The 15,422-nt window shown below is 40.9% G+C and overlaps 1 protein-coding gene across 2 annotated transcripts; it reads right to left on the reverse strand.

Annotated features, from left to right (window-relative positions):
• Positions 1-498: 498 nt before the first annotated feature.
• Positions 499-10,035, reverse strand: wfs1b (Wolfram syndrome 1b (wolframin)). 2 transcript variants are annotated; one of them, XM_028589149.1, is made up of 10 exons: positions 10,001-10,035; positions 8,426-8,821; positions 7,195-7,265; positions 6,752-6,896; positions 5,955-6,128; positions 5,702-5,782; positions 3,769-3,923; positions 3,285-3,521; positions 2,984-3,102; positions 499-2,662 (listed from the first exon to the last, which is right to left on the reverse strand). In XM_028589149.1, the coding sequence occupies exons 2-10, from the start codon at positions 8,817-8,819 to the stop codon at positions 1,117-1,119; spliced, it is 2,922 nt and encodes a 973-aa protein (XP_028444950.1). In that variant the 5' UTR covers positions 8,820-8,821; positions 10,001-10,035; the 3' UTR covers positions 499-1,116. The 2 variants fall into 2 exon arrangements, with proteins under 2 accessions (XP_028444950.1, XP_028444949.1); XM_028589148.1 differs by having other exon boundaries at positions 9,833-10,032.
• Between the last annotated feature and the right edge of the window lie 5,387 nt (positions 10,036-15,422).

Below are 15,422 nucleotides of genomic sequence, written 5' to 3' on the forward strand. Positions count from 1 at the left end.
TATCCAGCTAATTTTAAATAGCTCCCGTTACTGTATACTGTACCCCCAAATGAAAACAGGTTTTTGTTTTTTTTCCTATCCTGGAATGTCTGTGTGGTGTAGCCAGCATTGCCAGAGATAGGTCTGGCAATGCGAGACTAGCACTTGTTTATAAAGGCAGGACTAAAAGCATTGCTTCATACCTTCTTAGAATGGTGTATTAAAAATGAATATAATGCAGTTAATATTGAAAAACGGCAACAAGCTGATGTTTTTAATTATATTTATGGGTCACAGTATAGAAAACAGTAGTGACATCCTGACTTCAAACACATCACTCAGGCACTGCAAATGTTCAATATATTACATCTCTGCACAGCAGAGGAAAATATGAGAGAATAGAGAAGGGAGAGAAACTTGGATAACTGCTCTGTAATAAACACAAGCGCAGATGCAGCCGATCTTTTTAAAGGTTAAGGATTAAAGACATGATTTAGTCTATAATCTTACATTTTTTTTAATAAGACCGTTTTTATAAGGCACTTGTAAATCTCCCAATACGACATACAGCACATGTACTGTCTACTGTTAAATGATTAAAGCTTGACCGCAAAAGAAACTCCACAAATTATCAGCATTACAAACTTTTTTTCTTCTATAACTTGTAGGCAACAGACACAAGAATAAGTACAGTTCAACAAGGAAACTGTAAAATGTAAATACTGATGATTATGGCTACAAATATTTGATAAATGTTCATAAAAATGGGTTCAGCAGACGTAGTGTTTGAACAATGATTTCATCGTTATTAACAGACTGCTGAGATCAAGTGCAGCTTAAATCAGATGAAATGCACAACAGACCACAGCTAAGGAGGTTTAGATCGTGTTTTTCTTACTTTAGTGTTAGGCAGTAAATTACTTATTCTAAAAACATTAGTTTGTGTTTCTCCCCATTTGTATATTTCATTTTGTTATATTGTGTTCTCACATTTTGGCTCAAAAGCTATGAGAACGCAAACAAACACTCGCACAAGTCCAGATTTAAAAGAGGACTAATACCACTCATGTCGGAGTATGTGTCCACCCTCTTACAGTGTTAAGAAGAATTTCTCCCAGAGGTGTGTTTGCCAGATCTCTACCCCCCCTCATGTGTCACAGTCTCTACTTCAGTCTCTGAGTGTTGCTCTAGCTGAGCGGTCAGGAAGGGGTTGAAGAAGAAGTCAAAACCAAACTGCAGGGCGCTCTGAGCCGTGCGCCTCCAGTCGTGTTCAATCTTGAACTGCCTGCTGCTGGGCAATCGGGCATCGCCGCAAGACATGCAGTGAATGGCTTTCAGTTCAAACACGGGCCATTTGGAGCCTAAATGACCCTCCAGTATGGTGCTGAACTCCACCAGGCTCCCTGTTTTTAAGTATAAAAGCATAGACTTGAACTCATTACTAGCCCGCAGAACTATGTCTTTAGTCGCATCTTCGTCCTCTATGATTGTCCCGTTCTTGGTCTTCCTCTCCAGCGGCATACCCATTGTGACTTCGAATTTGTATCGATCAAATCGTTTGATGTGACATTCGTGCTTGGCCAGTTTTTTAAGTTTACAGAGGGGATCTTCTGGAGGAGGAGCCGGGGCAGGCAGAGGCTGGGGCTCAGCCGTGACGTTTTTCACCTCCTCACACAAAGGATACGGCTCACCATACAGGCACCGCATCCAGTTCCCCATAAATACAGGCAGCAGGTTGACAACCGACTGTGGCCCATTCTCAATTTCGGTCACACGGACGTATTTGAAGCGTCCAGTCCAGGTGACACGATGTCCCTCAAGATGAGAGCAGAGAATCTGAGTTTGGGCCATGTTGGCCTCTTTCCAGGCCAGAGGGCCGCAGAGGCTGCTGTACTCGGGCCACGTCAGGGTGGAGTTATAAACCTTCATGCCTTCAGACCGGTAGACGTACATCCAGCAGAAAAGCACCACCGCACTGAGCCAAACTAGGATGAGCTTCACGATGCTGCTCCGTGACAAAGACCGAAAAACCCCGATCGGGTTGAGGCTGAAGCGAGTCCAAAGCCTCAACACTACTGGCACGAAGCAAATGGTCAAGGTGACCACCATCTTGGTCACCTCCAGGGCGAGAAACCACTGCAGTAACTGGATGATGAGCATCGCAGCCATTCCCAGTGAGAGTATAGGAAGGGCAAACAGGAAGAGGAAGTAGCCAACGCATGTGCGGATGAGTCCTATTGCAGTAGCGTTATTAAGGAACACCAAGCTGAGCTCACACCAGGTGAAGCAAACCAGGTAGGGCACCAGGCACAGGTAGCTGCCCTTGTAGCCTCTCAGCTGGGCCATACGAAAGAGCAGATAGAAAAGGTGTCCATATAGCAGACATGGCACCCCAAGGTTCAATGCCACCATGTCCCCTAAAGGCACCGTGATGAACGTCATCCCAAAAACCCTGAGGAACCAGGGGAGGGAGTCTGGCAGGAGGTGGGTGAGGGAGCACGCTCCGGAGAGGACCTCTGTGAGGAGGGCTCTACGAGCAAACAGCTGAGCAGAGGCTTGAAGGCTGAGGAAGGCGGTGACGGTGAAGAAGAGAGCGACCGCAGCCAACTCTGAGCAGGGGATCCAGGATTTATCAGCAACAGGGAAAGAGAAAACCACAAAGACCACCGAGAGCAGGAAGTACCTGGAACACAAAGATACGGGATCTATTCATTTTGCTGCAGAAGCATTTTTTTTTATTTTTTTTTATTTTGCATAATATTTGTATTTATCATCTTGCTTTCATTAATTTTAATTTACATCTTTTCTACTTCTGTTTTACAGTTCTCTTCTTTAAAACAAATGAGCCTAAACTGAAGCAGAAACTGCATGATTGTATCAACAAGACCATGTCAAGTCTTAATCCTAAATGGAAATTTTATCAAAACAGAGTAAACTAAAGTAAAAAAAGGAAAGTAATGGAAATATGGAAAGAACATGGCTTCATGTGAATAGATGTTCTTACAGATAAGGCTCCAAGTGTGTCCATCCAAAGTTGGTCTCAGCCTGCTCCAGATCAAGACCAGGTTCAAAGTGAGACAGCAGGTCTGTCAGGGCCCGGAAGTTTTCCCATGCTTTTGAATTCTGTAGAAAAATATGCAAATTAATGTTTACTTTTACCTCCTCAAATCTGTACTCTAGTACACGAACCTAAAGGAAGTAATCTGCTTTAAATAAAAAAGCTTCCATTTACAAAGATTCAATAAGGAAACAATAAAACTGAGCTCTATACAAAGTGTACATCTTCAACAGGAGCCATCGCTAACCTGAAACACCCGCAGTGTGCAGATGACCATGGAGAAGAATGAGAGGTAGAAGACCAGCAGAGGGATGAGGAAGATGAAGAACTCGACTGTGAGGTTGGAGATGATGAAGAAGAAGATAAGTGCGTTGACGTGGTGCGTGGGGATCAGGGTGCTGAGCCACTGCATGCCGGCCCGTGACGCCCAGTCAATGAGGTGCTCCTTGATCTCCAGCAGAGCGAACAGAGGGAACTTCAGCATCTGGGGGAACAACAAGAATGAAGGACTTTAGTTATTTAGAGAGCTGAAACAAAAATTAATCAGAAACCAGTTTGCTGATTGTCAAATGTCAAACAAAATGCCAAACGTTCACTAGTTGCAATGTGAGAATTTGATGCTTGTCTTTTTGACATTTTTGAGTGGAGGGGGACCTCAAACAAACCCACACAGAGAGCATGGAGCCTAATGGACAGCAGTCACATCCTTACACATTCTGAGAGCTTCCTACCTTTTGGTGTAAGGGCAATTCATCTGGATTCTTCACTACTACATCATCGTCGTCGTCATCATCACCTCCTGCTGCATTCATGACTGAAGGTGCAACACCCTGAGCGTACTTCTTAGTCATCTCAACAAAGTCGTCAAGACCCACGTGGCATCCGGCTACAAAGACAAAGATTTTTTATTTTTATTTTTTTTCTATTGTAGCTGTGATTTCATCTCTTAAAACTTGAATACACAAATAGGTTTACCATGTTTACGTTTATTTCACACGTCATCAATGTATCATTAAACACAATTTCATAAGGTACAATGATCATATATAAGCCGCATGAAATGGGGGAACCGCAAATAAGCTAGGGACCGTTCGGTATTTATGGAATGGACCACTGGAGGAAAATAGGGGAGGGTCATGTCTTTTTATCTTTTGAGGGGAGGGTCATCCAACATTTTTCAGTCCAGGGGGGGTCACCCAACTTTTGTATTCATGAAACAGCTACATTTCAAAGTGGCTTGTTTGGTGCATATTTTTCCATGTAGCTCTTAGTCTCAGCCCCCGCTACCAGATGGGTCTGACCCATGAGTTTGCTGGGGGCAGGGGGAGCTGTCCCCCTGGTGGCTAAAACGGAAAATTGCATTGTTTAAAAAATGAGTGGAATAATTAAGTCTGGCGTGATCAGATATTTTATAAATATCTTATCTTAAATAACACAAAACAACTAAATGGTGGTAGGTAATACATCTGATTTCATATACTGCTTTAGTAAAAAAAAGTATTTCCTGGCTGATGATGGAAGCAGCAGGACGCAAAAACCGAAAATGACTGTTACACTATCTGACATTTGATGTCAGCTTATTAACTGATTGCGGGTTTTGTGTAGATTTTGACTTTTATACGTTTATTCCACTTTGTTTAAACGGCGAAGTGGAGGAAGCCTAGTGACGAGTCCATAGCAACCAGTTTGTGTGTTGAATGTTACCCAGAGTGCCTTGCTGAATGGTCTCAATATTTTATTGTTTTATTTCATGTGAATACTAGTTTACTAGGAGGAGTAACTTAGTATTTGAAGTAATGCAGTAATGCAGGAAGTGTGCATTTAGTGTCCATGCTTATTGTGTTTCCACAACAACGTTGGTGAGTAAATCTCCTGAAATGGCCACCACACCATAACAGAGGAGTGAGATGTGTCAGATGAGAATGCAGAGGTTTAGTCACGTATGTCATGGCTGTAATAAAACAATGGGAATCTGTATATATTTGCCAAGCGCAAACCAGTACAGTAGGTATCATAAGTTGTTGGCGGCCAAATCGTTTTGGAGAGTCAGAGAAATTTTTTTTTACTGGTGAGGGGAAGGTCATGTCTATTTTGGCTAAAGGTCCCAAAACTCCTCCGGTGGCCCCTTAAATAAATAACAAACAGTCCCCTACTTAAAGCTTTTTGGAGGGGGCCCGATAACAAACATATAATATACAAACCAAAACTCAATTTACCATAGACACAAAATTGCCAATACAAAATACAGATCCTTAGACCAGACTTAGACATACTTAGACTAACATAGACAAATACTACAGACAGTCCCAGCACAAACTATAGCATTTAAAGAATAATCAACAATCATATGTTATTAGCAATTTTTCCTTGAGAATTTTCTTGAAGATGGAGACAGAATACGACACTTTCAAGTTTTCCTCAAGCTCATTCCAAATCTGCGGTCCCTTACAAACTATACTCAAGCTTGTACACTTTAACCGTCGTTTTTTGCCAGTGATTAGGTGTTTTTTCCTTGTGTCATAAGTGTGCAGGGGATGACTGATTGAAATAATGTATTTACTCCCCCCTTAGGCAAGAGGAATAAGCTACAAAGTAAAAATTGTATTATCAAACACTTTTTACAAATTGGAGTGTTTTTTTTTTTTCTTTTTAAACCACACCCACCTCCACTGGTGACCATATTCTCCAGGACTCTCCTCTGTTTCTTGGCAGAGCTGTTTAGTGGGCCTGGGGACACTGGTTTGCCTGTAAATGGAGGGTAAAACAAATCTCCTTAACATACATCTAGTCTGTATTTTTTACCTCTTTAAAACAATCTGGACCTTGTTGAGTATACTATTATTACTACACAATTGTTTTAATAAGCAACAAAACTGTACAAAAGCAGTGTTAAATTTCAATACATCTCCTCCCGTACCCGGCTCTGCATGGACGTGTTCAACGTTCTCGAGCATCTCAGATACAGCCACCGACTTCTTCCTCTCTGGGTTCAACTTCCAGTACATTAGCAGAGCTGCTTTCCTGACTCCTCTCTCAAAGCGTGTCTCCGTACACAACTTCTTCACCTCCTCAAAGTTCTCCAGAGTGATGCCTGAAAGAAAGAACACGTGATGATGGACAACTATTCTCAGCATCAGTTAAAGGGTAGTCTAACCAATTCATAACACCAAACCAATGATACTACAATATTTTTGCTAATAGCCATAGATTGATAGCCTAGAAATCTAGACTCCCCCTAGTGGCAGCAAATTTATTTGGCAGCCAGGGGGGGTCTAGGCACTCTCCGTTGACTTTCAAGCTGCAAAAACCAAATTTTGGTCAGGCCAATCACATTGTGTATAGAGTCGGTGGGCGGGGCTTATGGCTGCTGCTGCTGGGAACAGCGGTCTTCTGGAAGACTTGGAGTTAAGCTTTTCTTTGATAAAAGAACAAAGAACGACACAGAAATCATTCTTAAAAAAGGAAGATGTGTTCTGAGTTTTGCCGACCGGATACGGCAAAAGTTTAATCTATCAACTAGCTTCGCTACCTTCTTCGTTGCTCTGCCTGGTTGTAGCGCCATCCTATTACGTGCAGAGGGAATTTGAAAGACAACCGTTTATCCCGCCCCTCCGATCGAGCTCCGTCAAAGGTGAGATCCCAGACCCTACATCTGGATGTGGGTCTGGCTTGTCAGGCTAATAGATTGAGGGTAGCAGTGGGAGATGTTGGTACCTTTTCTGGAGGCTAAGCACTGCTGCAGCTGTTTGACGGCGTCCTTGCGGCCTTGTTTAGCAGCCTGGACTAGCCAAGTGACCGCTGTACAGTTGTTCAACTCCTCATCTCTTTCTTCTGCCAGCGCCAGAAAGTAAAGACCCATCTGGACGGACACACACACACACACACACACACACACACACACACACACACACACACACACACACACACACACACACACACACACACACACACACACACACACACACACACACACACACACACACACACTTAGACTTGCGAGGCAAGCATTTCTGTGACTTTGTGACTAATGATCTGTCTTTCCCATCAAATGTCCCTCTAAAATGACATGTCATTAGTTGGATGATCTGTTCTGTGCCCACCATATGGTCATTAAGGTCAATAGTATTTATATCGGCAATATGTTCATCGACACTGACCTTGATCTGTGCTTTAGCATCTCCTGACTTTGCTCTCTCCTCCCAATCCTCAAGACTGACCTCTTCTGGCTCTTTTGAAGGAAACAGAATTATTTACAACAACAAAAAATCAACAAAATGCCTGATTGTGTAACATTTGTGGCCGTTATTGATTTAGTAAACACAAAGGGACAGTTAATTCAATATTTATTTCTTCTTGTGGGATGTAAAGATTTGAACTGAACATGAAAAAGTGATGTCTTTGGTCCCAGTTGCAGCTGTTCTTGACATGGCAAGTGTATTTGTACAGCACCTTTCAACAACATGAAGACACCATATAAAATAACACCAGACAAACTAAGCTTGGGCGCCCACAACACACACCCACAAACATGACTTCCTGACCCAGCTGTCTAATTACGACACAGTGAAGCGAAAGCGGAGCGTCCAAGTTACTGAAACTGTTGACCAAGCTGTTTCCATTTCAAGTTGTGTCTACAAATAAACGATATGACTGTGAAAACACTTTACCTTAAACTAAATAATTTATTTGTCATGCCTATAGCCTGAAGTTTAAGAAAAATATTTTAACTTAATTTCTTCAAGTGACTAAAGTATAATCACTCTTGTTTGGTTTTAAAATACTCGGCATATGGAAACAGTCCCGATCTGTGTGCCAGTCGGTGGCATGAGTGATCCTCAACAGAAACCCTAAAATAACAGCAGCTGCTAGCTTCCCTGATGTAACGCACACACTTACACAGTGATACAATTTGTCTCCCGTTTTTACTTTCATTTGCTACATTATGATTATCTAAACAACTGGACACCTGGTGACTGGTGTGTATTTTATTTTTGTAGAGACAAGACTGAGTGTGAGTCCAAACTGTGGTTCAAATTAAATGACTGAGGTGTTAGATTTCACGTTCCAGTAATACTCCATATTTACATATTTAGACATCACCGCAAAGTCATGCAACAATTTAAAATGGAACAGATCTCATACTAACTACTAGGAGTTGAAATAGTCTGAAAAGACAGGGATGAGACAGGGTTTTTCCATTAAGTCAGCAGAGTGGGAGGGGCTGCTTTACATGATAAATAAATGTCTATGGTTGTCATGGAGACACTGCAGTACACACTGTAAACTGGGAACGTTGCCTGCACTGATTGGTGGAGGAGAGTGAGACAGTGAAGAAAAGGTTTTGTAATAAAAAGTGTAAAAGGTCAAAGCTCAGAGTTTGAGTCTCACCTGGTTCTGGTGTGGGGGGAGGCTGTGGAGCCATGGCAGCAGCTCCAGCAGCTGTAGATCCAGTCGGGCGAGTCTGCGTAGAGGCTGCATTAAGCTGAGATCTGCCCACCTGAGAGGGGCTCCTGATGGGCTGGCGGAGAGGGGAGGCAGGCGGTGTGGACAGAGAGGAAGAACGGGAGGAAAGACCAGGAGAAGTCCGAGGGGAGGCGATGGAGGGAGAAGGTGAGGGTGTGGTTAGAGGTTTTGGCATGGTGAGTTTAGGTTTAGGGCGTTCGGAGGTTGGTGCGGTCGTGGTAGAAGATGAGCTGGAAGAAGAAAGGCCTGGCCTCAGGATGGTGGGAGATGAGGGGCTGGGTTTTGGGGTGGCTGGGTTGCCGTTCAGCGACGGATCCATGGCTGAAAATCCCATCAGACAAGAAAATCAGTCAAAAAGAAAACTCTAGGATTTAAGCACATGTTCAAGGGGAGAGGGTATGAAGGAGAAGGGAGGGACAGTGTCTGCACTGACACCTGTGGTGAAGTAACAGCTGTTGTGAAACAGCCTTTCCTCTTTTCATTTCAACACTGAACGGCCTCACCAAAAAACTCAGTCAGTCAGTGAAATAATATGGATAAATCAAAGGTATTACATTTTGTGTGAGGATATTGTATTGATACACCAATGCCAACAAGTGAAGCAAAAAAAAATGGCATACAATATAATTATTTAATTATCAAGTGATTATTAAAACTCGAGTTTACAATAATTAGATACAAGCTACAAGGTCTTTCTGATGGAAACATGACTTAAAGATAATAAACGTACAGCTTCAGCATTAACACAGTACTATGTGCCAGCAGATTACTGACAGCAGATGAGTCATTAGGCTGGAGAAGTGTTTGCTTGAACAGTAATTGGCCTGCAGAATTATCTGCCTCCACATAGCCGAGTATTGACCTGTGCTGACTTTACAGCCCAATTCCTTTTTACTTAACGGTTAATATCCTTACTACAGATCCATGTTGTGTTTGAGTTTAGTTTAGTAAAGCTGTGTAAAACCTTTTGGCATGTGGTCGGCAGTCTATTTTAGACATCTGAAGTGAGCCCTGAGCCGCTATATTGAGAAGGTGACATCCTTGAAGTGCCCTGACTGGAAACGTGATGTGTCCTGTTGTATTTTAGGGGAACCCCCTGGCCAGCAAAAATAGGCTCCAATTAAACTGATTTAACCTGCGGAGTGGACATGCAAAAATCCTAATTTAGCTACAGTTTATACACGTTTTTTATTAATGTAATGCACGTGTTTATACAGCGCCACAGTCATCATGTAACCGACAAAATAGCTGACAGTGACAGATGTAGCAGGTAGCTAAAATAACCGGTGGTTTTGTTGCTAATATGCTAACACGTCAGTACTGTCCGCTCACCTTTCCCACGAACACACCAGTTTATTTTAAATCCTCCAAGTTAAATGGACTCGAGAAATATCTGTTTCTTTGCTATTCCGTGTCCCAAGTCATTCTTCTCTTTCGCTTTTGTAAAATCAGCCTGTCCGCTGGCTCTATGTGGTCAAACTCAAAACACACACAACGTACAGGAAAGTCTGCTGTCAGCTGCTCCACTTGGCGTCCACGCCCACTTCGTCTTCTGAGTTTTGTGATTCGACAAAGCTGAGGACACACTTTTTTTTTAAGTAAATTTGATTGGCTGTGAAGGTAGGAAGTTAAAATAAATGATCTCAGCCAAGAGCAATCAACCGTCGATATGCCTTATTTTACGTTTTGCTGAATACGATGTAATTCCTTGAACAGTTTTTAAAGTTGATTGGACATATAACACCCGTTTAAATGGGTTGAATTCTAAAACATGTTTATATAATTGAGATTGAGGCATTTTAACGTCTGCTTTGTTTTAAATCAATTATGTTTTCTGCAACAACGTAATAGATGTTTTCTACCAAGAGATGGCAGTATACGACATATTTTAATTTACAAATATTAAAAGAATACATTATTATTTTTCTTGAATATTTCACAATCGTTAAAATTACATAAACGAAAATCTAATTTAAAATATTATAAATATATTATATATTTTTTGTAATTGGTTTTCTTTAGGAGAACGTTTACAGTTTTGTTCTTTTGCTAAACGACAGTGGGCACAATTGGAGTCACATGTGCAAAACTCAAACCACAGCCTGCACTACCAACAGTCACCTGAGCTAAACAATTCACATCACCTGCAAAACTCATTCCAAGCAACACAACTCTTAACACACGTCTCCAAACAGGCTCAGTGCAGCCAAACATTATGCACAGTCCTCACTGAGATAACACACACTGTCACAAACTTTCTTATCTTTACAGTTTGAACAATTTGAGTGACTTAACACTACTCAATAGTTTATTTAAGGAAAAGATATAGATTGTATAATATACCAATTTTTACGTAAGGTAAACAAGAAGGAATGAATATCAGCAGTTGGCTTCAATATAGTATTTTGTCTCTAGTAATTTATGGAAAAACTAAAGGTACATACGTAACAACGTATTACGTGTTACAACAGTAACAAAGAATAGTGTGACTACTGTAATCCTGCCTCTCTCCAGCATAATTTGGCAAGTTTTCTTCATCACATTGGATGTCTGCATCATCTCTAAATACAAATGAATGTGGTGTTTCCATTGCTTTCACCTCCATTATTTTCTGAAAAAACGGTAAGAACGCAGTTTTACTAAAGATATAGTATTTTCCACTTTTTTATAGCTGTGTACATAACCTCAGACATCTTACCTGGACATATTGGTATATTTGCTCTTTTACCTGTTTCTCTCAAACAGTACAGTGTATAATTGTTTCATTCTTATTTGGTGTTTGTATACAAAAAAAGGCTTTCTGAGCTTCTCTATATAAATACCATATATGTTCACTAACTAGTCTAAAACAAGACACCTGCTTAGGCTTTCAGCTAAAATTCCAATCAGCAGTGTTTGATAGGCACCAGACTGAAACCTATTCTGTTTTGAATGTGTGGTTAACAGTTTTGACAGCAGTGTGTTAGCATTTGAACAAAGTGCTGTAAATCTACAGTGTTGTGCACGTTGTGGTTAAAGTCATGGGATAATTGTGTAGAGTTTTGAAAACTGTGTTCAAGCAATGAGAAACAAACTAGAGTTTGGTCCACATGAACTGCTGCTGTGCAGACTGTAGTTAGAGTTTTGCACATGTGACTCCAGTTGTGCCCATTGTTGTTTAGCTATCGAAAAAAAAAAACTCTGCAGTATGATTTGCTCATAGAGTACAGGCAAAAGCAGCTCAAGTTATTTATTCAGCAAAACAAACCACTAAATCTGGGATTTGGGTGTAATATTTCTGACAATAATATAGGCCTATTTATTGTGCCCAAACATAAGGGTATGTAACGATGCTCGGGAGTATAGCTTGTTTTGTTTATAGGCCTATATGTAAAATGCAACCTGCCATAAGGAGCAAGAGAAAAAAGAAAGGAAAACATTAAAAGAGGGGGACCCAGGCGATAAAGGAAGGAGAGCAGACAAGGATTTACAAAGGGGGTAAACAAACAGACTCGGGACAGGAGTGAGATTAAAGTTTTAGTCTGGGAATGAGGGTAGATACCACATTGTGGGGAAAATGAGGAGATGGGGACAGTAATTGCTTAACTGCAGCTGCATTGAAGCAGTTATGTAAATGGCTCTCGATTAGTAGATTAACACAATCCAGTTGAGGGGATAAGCATGACCCTTATACTGGTTTTGGTCTTTCACATGCACACCTTTAATCTATATTAGGCAATCTGTCTTTGACTTAGACACACATGCATTCACAGACGCAATTCCCATTTAAATTAGGCAAAGCAGCTCAAACAAGATATTTATAATAATGAGCTTGTTATGAGTCCAAATCTTTTGATTATGCAAATCTCCAAGTAGCTGCAGGTTTGGACTGTGATGTCATTACTTAAAAATTGAAACAAGCTGGTCTTTTTACTTCAGTCTGCTTGTTTTCTTTCTCTATATCCTCTCAAAGTAGTCATGACTTATTCTACAGCTCAAGTGATGGAGACTTTCCCATCATCTTTTCTAATATCATAACTCACAAGCCTACTATGTCATTTACACTCATTAAAACACAACAAAATAGAGAGAGTTGAGTCCGAAATGCACTCAACCCTTGTTATACAGCGCAGGCCTCACCCACTGTCTCACCTGGCATTACCAATGACTCTAACAGAAAGAGAGACCTGAAGAGGTATAGTCAGTAACCATAGCTACAAAAAGGGTTATGTGAAAACCAACATTGACTGCAGTGAAGATGAGTATTTCCATCACAAATGCAACCCAGTAGCTATTCTGACCTTAAACGTTTCTCTCTGCAGGCAAATGGGATGTAATGCTGGATGGATGTTAGCCAGCTGCTACTTGTCTGGTCAAATTCCTTCTAATCAAACAAACTATGTATTCTATAGATATAATACCAGCTGATTTATGTTATGCTACTGATAAAAGAACAGACAACCTGTTGTCATCAATAATCAGCTACAGATTTCACTTTGGGGAAATTCTCAGACATGGAGATAATCCAACTCTCGTAATGTTGGTGCCACTGACTAATCATCTTAGAACATGAACCATCTTTTATACAAGCCTGTTAACTCTTCAATGCTTAAATCATTGGTACTTCCTACACACTTTAAGTGGGGAAAACTCAACTCCTTCCTGTGGCTTATGTCCCTTCTTCAGCTGCCAGCCGATGTATGATCTGTAGCTATTTTTTCGGCCTGTGTGGAAAAGAAGAAGCAGAGAGAGGAAAATTAAGTAAAAGAAAAGATGAAGAATTATGAATAACTGTCTGCATAGTGGCCTTTAGTCCCAACCCTTTAGGTCTGGGATCATGTTCATTTTGTCTTAAAGGGGTTCCCAAGAGATTTAATATTGCAATATATTTAATATTGGGTTTTTTAATTGTCAAAATTGAAGGAGCAGAGGCCAAGATATCCTGACTTTTAGACTCTAGTAGGCCTATGGTCGAGCTCCAGAAATGCTGGAACCTACATGTTACAATACATTGTTTATCTATATTTCAGGCCCCTGGAACTACACTGTAATTCTAATACAGCTATATAAATCTCCTTGTTAAGTCATACTAATTGTACTGTGGCTACATTATACAGCTTGTATTATGATTCTGGGTGTGGGCAGTCATAGTGTACTTGGACAGCAAAGTACTAGACTGTCTCATGGAACATTTAACAACATTCCCAATAAACACATAATAGCTTAACCAGAAGGTCAGAAACAAAAAAATCCTTGTCAATAAATGCTTTACAGATCAAAAAAACTTCACTTTACACACAGGGTTGTCATCTTGCTGTGTTTATGTTATGAATTAAGGTTTTTGGGGATTCACAATGGAACATCGGGCTCAGATTTTTTTACTGACTAACAGTGGTGACTCATGTACGGAAACCCTAATTACCTACATATGAAAGTTTTACGTCAACACAAGCACTCCAGACTGGGGGCTTGGGGTTACACTGTGGAAAATAGGTCAGTTTGGTGACTGGCTTCAGAAATGGATGCAAAAGTGTCTAATGTTTTTTATCTATATGCTCAAAATAAATGCTGTATAGATGGAACATTAGCTATATATATATATATTTCTCATTTGATCCTCTGGCCCTCTCTGAATACCAAAGGCGGGCTCTAAAAAGCTATAATAAGTTTAATCTGCCAGCAGTCATGAATATGTTAAGCTTATTATGGACAGCTCTCATGGATATTCAGAAAACCTAAGATGATTATGTTAAGTTAATAAAAACAGTGACTCCTGTTACTCATAACTGGGCTGAAGAGATGGAAATAGGCTGACTGACTAGAGATAGTTTCTTTCTTACCATTAAAAACAATCTGTGATTAAGATGCTTGTATAACTTGACCATTCAGTGTAGTAAGTAAGCTTTCTCTATGAAGCATATAACAGGCTCAGAATGTGTTTTACCTATACCTACCGTCACATTTAAACTATCACTTAACTATCACCAATATTATCACCTGAATCTTATAACACCTCGGGTTGTTCTCTTATCACAAGACATCACAAGGCCTAATCACAAGGTTATTGTGACGTCAAAGAAAATAAAGTTTCCTTCATCCTTTTTTTCTGTGAAATCTCCTGTTCAGAAAGAGCATGATGCAAATACAGAAGACCCACTAAATGCCATGCTGCGGAGAACAGTAAAGATACCTCAGGCAAAAACAATTAATAGAAACGCTCATTACCGCTCTCTGACACACATTCACTCTCTGAATCAATCTTTCACCAAAACAAAGCAGGGCACACATCCCTCCCTCTCCTCATCTCTCTCTGCCTGCAAACACAATGTTTTTTCACTTTATCTCTCCATCTGGATGTCTGTTTGCTGGCGTCAGCAGGAACCTGAATGGAGTGCAGCTTAATACTCCAAACCCACCCCCTTTGCTTCTCTGCTTTACCTTACTCAAAAATGTTCCATACATATGAAGAGCACAAGCCTATACCTGGAAAAATGCCCACTGGGACTCCAATTCTGGATGAGTGAGTCTCCACTGCAGGAGAGGACATGATGTAGACAATTGAAACTTATCAATGACTGTGTGCTCTTCTTCCTCCACTTCCTGGCCTACGTTGCCCTGCAGCAATGGGCTGCATATGCTGCATCTATGAAAGGGTGTGTGTGTGTGTGTGTGTGTGTGTGTGTGTGTGTGTGGTGCTGCTTGTGAATGGCAAACGGACAGGCGCAGTGTGGAGAGGCAGAGACAGGCAGCTGTGCGTAAGTAATGCATCCTCCAGAATCTGGGTCACACTCGCATCACTTTCATATTGTCAGATTTTTTTTACCCAGTTTTATGATTTGACGAATCATTTTGTCCTAGATGAATATACCGAATTAGAAGGCCCGCGCTACCTGTAATTTAAGTTTATTAGTTACAATGAATCACAATTACACAAAAGAAGACG

This window comes from Perca flavescens, chromosome 10 (genome assembly GCF_004354835.1).
Source record: "Perca flavescens isolate YP-PL-M2 chromosome 10, PFLA_1.0, whole genome shotgun sequence".
NCBI lineage: Eukaryota > Metazoa > Chordata > Actinopteri > Perciformes > Percidae > Perca > Perca flavescens.

Excerpts from the sequence above, each read along its gene's own strand:
- wfs1b (XM_028589149.1), bottom strand. The coding sequence starts at position 8,819 with ATGGATCCGTCGCTGAACGGCAACCCAGCCACCCCAAAACCCAGCCCC. Across the intron at positions 7,266-8,425 it reads TCCCCCCACACCAGAACCAG|AGCCAGAAGAGGTCAGTCTT; the intron begins GTGAGACTCAAA and ends TTCCTTCAAAAG. Across the intron at positions 3,924-5,701 it reads GAATATGGTCACCAGTGGAG|CCGGATGCCACGTGGGTCTT; the intron begins GTGGGTGTGGTT and ends TTGTCTTTGTAG.